At 46.5% G+C, this 7,249-nt stretch overlaps 3 protein-coding genes across 3 annotated transcripts; 2 read left to right on the plus strand and 1 right to left on the minus strand.

Moving 5' to 3' along the window:
* The first annotated feature begins 1,246 nt into the window (after window positions 1-1,246).
* V1513DRAFT_44902 (uncharacterized protein) lies at window positions 1,247-2,083 on the plus strand. The gene is made up of 3 exons (XM_066898618.1): window positions 1,247-1,593; window positions 1,690-1,776; window positions 1,854-2,083. Exons 1-3 carry the CDS (start codon window positions 1,409-1,411, stop codon window positions 1,990-1,992), a joined length of 411 nt encoding a protein of 136 aa, XP_066750268.1. The 5' UTR covers window positions 1,247-1,408; the 3' UTR covers window positions 1,993-2,083.
* On the plus strand, window positions 1,986-4,018 carry V1513DRAFT_44835 (uncharacterized protein). The gene has a single exon (XM_066898521.1). The coding sequence runs from the start codon at window positions 2,175-2,177 to the stop codon at window positions 3,516-3,518; it is 1,344 nt and encodes a 447-aa protein (XP_066750269.1). The 5' UTR covers window positions 1,986-2,174; the 3' UTR covers window positions 3,519-4,018.
* Window positions 4,019-4,964: 946 nt separating this feature from the next.
* Window positions 4,965-7,238, minus strand: V1513DRAFT_455583 (uncharacterized protein). Its single transcript, XM_066899506.1, has one exon. The coding sequence runs from the start codon at window positions 7,099-7,101 to the stop codon at window positions 5,113-5,115; it is 1,989 nt and encodes a 662-aa protein (XP_066750270.1). The 5' UTR covers window positions 7,102-7,238; the 3' UTR covers window positions 4,965-5,112.
* Between the last annotated feature and the right edge of the window lie 11 nt (window positions 7,239-7,249).

Genomic DNA, 7,249 nt, shown 5'->3' on the forward strand with positions numbered 1-7,249 from the left:
AATAAGTGACGTCGCGTTTGGATTACCTCAATTATTTTCCACTTATTTCCAATTAAAAATTAAGTGGAAAATAATTGGGAATCCAAACACACCCTTAGATAAGGTATCTACGAACATTGCTGAGATCATCACTGACCATCAATTCTACGGTGGAGCATAAAACCCTGACCCTATATCCAACGCCAATTTTACCAACTTCTCATAGCCTTATCTTATCGAATAAATACAGGGCTGGACACGAATACAATTTTCTCTATTCGCATTCGCATTCGCAATTCGCAGCATAAAGTTTTATTCGCAACGAATAAAATATCGGCTGCGAGCGAATAATATTCGTATATTCACAGGGTTTCAGGGTTAAGCTGTTCGAATGGTAGGATGGACCGAAGTGAGTTCCCGCAGATGTAGCGATTCCTTCGTCAGAAGTTGCAGTTGAAAGGCTGTCCAACAGCGGAAGGGATTTGCTGGGCCTACGCAGACACTCTCTAAGTGCAGACACCATGAGGAAGTTTGTTTTGTTAATGGATATCAGAAGGTTTTTAATGTATTTCTTTAAATTATTATATTTCATATGTGCGAAGAAGTTTGATTGGTTGAGGGATATGTTGCAACGAGGAAGGCTTTTAATGTATTTCTTAGATTATTGTTAAGGTGTATGTACGCCAACGAGGAAGTTTTTTTAATTAACTATTATGCTTTATATGTGCGAATATTGCGAATACTTGCGAATAATTTTTTTTTATTCGCATTCGCATTCGTAAGCATGAAACATCCAAATATTCGAATTCGAATTGCGAATATTCGTACGAATGCGAATATATTCGTCATTCGTGTCCACCTAAATAAATAAGCTGAATACATTAAATCCACGTACACTGGACGGCTAAATATATGTATTGGATTAGTCAGAAACGCTCTGGTCTAGATGATTTAGTTTAGTGTAATACACTAAGTGTATCAACTGGTGTAAGTCGTGTAGTTGCTTGGAACCCTGATTGCGTTTGTATAAACTTACGTCAAGGACGCCATGTGCATGTGAGACATCATATAGAATGGCCAGGCCGAATCAGACTAGCTGTATAGGGTTAGCGCATACCCTGAGTCGGATTGCATTAAAATAAGATTTGCAGCCCAAATGGAAAGGTTCACCTCTTCTCTTCTTACAATCATCACATTGGAGTACCTACATACGGTCCTCACTATACAAGACACTATACAGGACACTATACAGGACACTATACAGGACACTATACAGGACACTATACAGGACATAAACCAGCGGCGAACCGGGATGGAACATCAATTGCCCTCGTATAACGCAGTTCCCCGCATCAAGCGCAGCCGGAAGATCACTGTCTGTCTGTCTTGTTACAGGCGGCGAGTCACTGTGTGATAAGGACAAACCCCAATGCAACCAATGCAAATCCCTCAGCATCCGCTGCGAGTACGCGTCGGCGCTGCCGCCTTCAGGTGGCGAGTCTGGTTCGGAAGAAATTGTCAATACGAGCAAAAAGAGGAAGGCGAACGGGGAACTCGGCGATGGCACCAAGAGGAGGTCCAACGCGGGATATCTCGCGGTAGATATCCTGACTGGTGAGTCGCGGTACGCCAGCTCGGCGTACTGGCCATCATTTTTCAAGGAGGTGAGTAGCCATTGTATGATGGAATTCGGCTAAATATGCATAAAAGTTATAGGAATCGAACATCGACCACATCCTTGACTCCGACGGTCGGAACACGAACCCAGACGAACTCAGCGAGGAAGCCCTCGAGTCAGTCCAGTGCTGAGAGATCATAAGCGCATATCTTCCTCAACGCGAAGTCGTCGAGGACTTGGTAGCCGAATACTTCAGTGTTGTTCAGCCGTTTTGTCCGATATTCGATCGACACTATTTTCTTCTCTTTTACGATTCTCAGTTCTGGAATGCCCTTGCATCGCCTAGTCAGAATGTGCAGGTGGCGTTTGTCGTCATGTTGTTCGCAATGCTTTAAGAAACACAAACTTAAATACGACCCTGGCGGATCGCAGCTGCAGGAGACCATGGCATACGAAAAGATCATCGAGAATTTGCTTGCGGCATCAGATCTGTGTTTGCGAATCCACAAATTCCCGGAACGCCCGTCGCTTTTCTGTCTAATGGGAGCGGCTATCATTCAATTTTGCCGGCGGGGCGATGACGACGGCTGACATTTCGCGTCTGATCCGAATCGCGCAGGGGATGGGTCTTCATCGCGATCCTGCCTTGTTTCGAAATGCGGGTCTGGGTCTGGATGAGGTCCAAATCCAGGCCAGGAGACGTGTTTGGTGGCAATTAGTCCACCTGGATGTTACTGAATCGCTGGCTAAGGGCCTGCCCACGACATCGAATCCCACGCAAAGCGATGTCAAGTTACAGAGTGTCGATTTTTACGAACTCGAAGAAGACAAACTATTGGCGACCTTCGCAAACTGTGTTTCTATTGGGGTTCGGGTACTGTCGAGGTTGCTGTCACAGCTATACGGAATTAATCAGCCGCTGGGACGCATGATTGCGGGCATACTATGCGAACTGGAAGAGTTTCGGCGACATGTGCAGCATACCAAAGACGTGATGTACTCATTGACGTTCAAGAAGCGGTCGTCTCGGGCATCCGTTGATGTCCTTCACAAGTTAGCTGCGCAGTTTTCGCTTGATTTGGATGTGATGTGCGAAAAGCTGTTTCTCATTTACTACTTTGCGTTATCATCAAGCACTCCCGACGCGAACCCAGACGAGCAAATACGGACGCATCGGAAGCAGGTGATTCACACTGCGATCAGGGTTGTGCGTATCTATCTGGACTACACTGAGCCAAAATACTTGGAATTTTTCTGGTCGCTGTCGCGCCATAACCATTTCCACGCGATGATTATTATTCTGCGAGATATTTTCCAATATCCCCATGATATTCCCGAGCCTACGACACTTAGCGGGATCAAGGACGAGGACGAACAGCTGTACGGTGAGCGCATTGATGTTCTTCAACGGGGCCTCTCAAGAACCGAGTATTTCGGAATTAACACCATCTCGCCGCTGGCGGTCAAGCAGTGGAGGACGTTCGTCCGGCTGAAAGATGTGGTGTGGCAGCGTAAGTATGCTCCGTCGAGCCCATCCAGTGAGCTATCGCCCACAGCTTCTTCTGCCTCGTCGAGAGCGTCGGAAAAGCGGCCGTCGTGTGTCCAGACGAAATCTGTTGCCTCGAACATAGTCGCCACGCCAGACCCGGCTGTAATCGACTCTGCTGTTATTAATCAGAACTTTGCATATGACACATCGAGTGTCGAGTACCAGGACTTTTGCAATACACAATTTGCAGCGGATAAGGTCTCAGGTACGATCGGCACTGCAGGCAGTAATGATTATGTGCAACATGTGCTTGGAATGAATTCCTGGGATATCGACTGGAGTGCGTACGGATTCGATCCAGTTTGGGATGAGTTTGGAAACAGATTATGTTTTTCTTCTGTATATCCATTTAGGCGTATGGGATTGTTGTAAGATATGGTTTTAAAAGCAAATATATAATGACCGGTTACCTAACGTATATCAGGCTGTATACAATGTGTACTGAGTGGTAGATGATATATGCAAGCCCACAAACCCGCCTTGTAACTGCTTAATAGTCTGTGGATGCTAATAGGAAAATAGAATGCAAGGCTCTGCGAATGCAGATTTCAGTAGGTTGCAGGTGTTTCCCGAGATGTTATAGAGAAGCCAGTGTTTTCGTTGCCGAATGCTGGACGTAAATGTATCCGCCAAACTATCCGCCTCGAATAAATGTCCGCCACATTTTAAGTTGGCGGATGGGGATATCGAATAAACATCCGCCAGGTCCCAAATTGGCGGATAATTTCCTAATTAGGAAAGATCGATGTGGAGTATGAGGTCAGGTCCAAGGTTCACTGTGTAGCTGAGAAGCGAATATCCACAAAACACTTAAGAGTTCCGCAAGGATATATTCTATCGCACTGATTTAACATTCTAATTGCAAATCGTCGATGCCGGCACGAGTGTCACGTAGTGATCGGCACGGATAGACGGATAACGGATATATCCGTGGATATCCGTCGTGGATACGGATATGGATATGGATATACACGGATATGGATATGGATATACACGGATATGGATACGGATACGGATAGTTAAGACAAGACTGATTAGTCATATCCATGGATATATCCACGGATATCCACGGATACCACTGACTAAGGGCCTGTTTTTGGAGTTACGGTGTCCTGATTGCCGTCACGTATCAAGCACTTCATTCTCACTTCATTCTCACTTAATTCTCACTTAATTCTCACTTAATTCTCACTTGTATTTGCTGAATACGTCTCCAAATTGTCGTCACGTGACTGACAGGACATTTTTGGATTAGGTTCCATTTACCTCAGCCTAGTTCTTGCAATGATTTTAATATAAATAGACCCACATTTGAGTTTTTATAATTAAAAAATATAATTATTAACATAGCCATTCACTGTTACCAACTTATCATACGATTGCACGACTGAGCAAAGGCTTATAATCGCGTGATCTATCCGTGGATACTACGGATGCGGATATGGATAAAGCCAATATATCTGGATACGGGATACGGATACGGATATGGGATATTTTACCTGGATATGGATATGGATATGGATAAGGAAATTTTGGCCTGGATATTATTTCTGGCGACTCGTTCCTCAGTACACCACGGAGGATCTCGTTAAATCGCTCAACTGGGATTTTTGGTGTATTCTCCTCGGTCACGTCCTCGATAAACTGTCTGACTTCTCCGTCCATTAAATCGAGTCTGGGGTCAGCGGCTAGGGAGGGCCTTGGTTGGTTCAATGGCGCCATGGTGTCGAGTAGATAGTTTTCAAGTAACTGACAATGGTCGATACTTTGTCAAGATCCTACGAAAAGGAAAGATAAATGGTTATCGATTACTAAATGAATTACCGAAAAGATGTAGTATCGACAAGGAGAAAGAAAAGACAAGGAGGAGGAACGGGAGAGAAAACAAACGACATACTCTGCCGGGTAACGCAGACTGGACAAAGACATAAGCAATAAGCGACACCGGGTAACCGCATCCATGTCGTTACACGTTCGCAAGCCGCGTTTTGAGCTTTCGGATCTGCGGCGAGACAAGCTTTGAACGATGGAAGTCAATAATCTGAACGCGGCCGAGCTGGGAATTCCACAAAATATTTGAGTCATGTAGATCTCCATGTTGCACTCCCAGCTGACGAATTTCACGTTCCGACCGTCTAATCTCCTGCCATAACTCCGCTTCATCCTTGACTACATTAGCCTGTTCGCCTCCCCACGACATTAGCAGCATGTGCTTAATACAAGCACCCCCCTGCAAAAAGTATGTCATCTTCAAGTCAATGGCCCCAAGGAAGACTGGAACGGCAGAACCTTGGGCCTTCTGGAGTGCTCTGTAAACTTCAACCTCGGTGCGAACCTCAGTCCAGAGCCGATCAGTGGTGCCTTTGCCGACAAATGTATAGCCATAAGAGAATAAAGTTAGTTTGAAAAGTGCGCCCCGTATCCCCACCTTCCCCAACGGAGTGCAGTAGTTATCGAGATCCTTGTCGAGTTGTTGCTTAATGAGCCGCACCAGGTCAGCGCTGTCGATAAGATGTCGATCAGTTTTCTCACCACGTCGATGTCGCCTTTCATTCGGACAACAAAAATCTAGATACCCTTTATTGCGCAAGCCCATTAAGCAACCTTGCGTACAGTATTGCCAGGAAGCATGGGAACGGTGCTCGCCTCGCCCATGAGCTTCCCTCGATTTCGAGCCTCTGGCGCGTTCATTGTCAGATGACGAGGAGAGTCGGCTCAAACTCCTTTTTCTTCCCGACGCATTACCTGGCCCAGCAGACGCATCATTAGAGTCCGACTCTGACGAATCCGCTGATGTGCGAGACGGGGCATCGTCAGCAAGACAGCGATGCCGACTTCGGAGCTCATACTGTCGACTCTCGATAGGCGCAGACGATACAGAGGAAGAAGATGAAGAGTTGTATTCGGAGCCTGTAGGGGCTGACTGGGTCTCTGTTGCCGACATCTGTCTCAGACACTGTTCAGAATCAATTTGCCAACGATGTAATCGAGACATTGCAACAGTTCGCCACGTTTGGCTTCGTGGCATACAACCAATACTCATAAGAGTGAAACTCAGCATTCTGCCAACAGCCGTTATTGGCTGTTGAAACCAATTTTTGTCATTCGCATTTCTGACATCCTCCTTGGGCTCCGATAAAAAATAATAAAGAATTTCCGGGTGACCCTCCGACACATGGAAAAAGACCTTGCAATAGCCATTCGTCAAGCAAGCATGTGCAAGACCATCATGTATCATACCATTATACACTTGGGCTACAGCTGCTCCAGTTAACCGTTCCGCGTCGTACCTAAACTTTTCATCCTGGTCGGTAGGGATATTGACTCGCTGGACCACATCCTCCCAGAAGTTCATCTCCCGCAGTCCAGAGCGGAGATACTCCGCAGATAGCTTGTGGGCAGGCTTGTATTCAATAGTGTAGAGAAGTGTCCCGGCCCCGTTCTCCACACGGCTAACGCAAAATTGATCCCCTACCGACCGCTTTTGCTTCAGAGCGTCAACAGCGGAATCGCGCGAATCACTCTCGAATGCACTCAAGTTATTGTAAAAAATGATCTCATCGGGTAGGGAAAACTTTTCGTGTGCGGCTGGAATGGAACGCAATGCGATTATGGCTTTATATACTTGGTCTTCCACAGCAGATCTTTCGTAGAATCCAAGATCAGCTTCGCTCGCAAGTAGACGGCAAACAGTGTCTCCAAGATCTTTCAGGAAGCCATGGGAAGGCAGAAGTCGTGACGGGATCTCGCCGGGAGGCTGTAGGAATCTATGGACTGAGTCGAATACCCCTTTCTGGAGACTGTGGAAGTCAGTCCACGGACGAAGGTATGTAGGACAAAGTCGTCCGGCGGCGTTCGTCAATGACCCTTTCGTAGTACGGTTTCTGTCAGGCTCAATCTTCAACGGTTCCGACAGGAATGTGTGACAACACGCGATGAATTCTTCAAAAGTCATTTTCTGATTTTGAACTAGTTCCTGCTGTAACCGCTCCTCCGTTTGTTTCGCCCGCTCCTCCGTTTGTTTCGCCCGCTCCTCCGTTTGTTTCGCCCGCTCCTCCGTTTGTTTCGCCCGCTCCTCCGTTTGTTTCGCCCGCTCCTCCGTT

This window comes from Lipomyces chichibuensis (assembly GCF_038497645.1).
Source record: "Lipomyces chichibuensis strain CBS 12929 unplaced genomic scaffold V1513scaffold_120, whole genome shotgun sequence".
NCBI classification, from domain to species: domain Eukaryota; kingdom Fungi; phylum Ascomycota; class Lipomycetes; order Lipomycetales; family Lipomycetaceae; genus Lipomyces; species Lipomyces chichibuensis.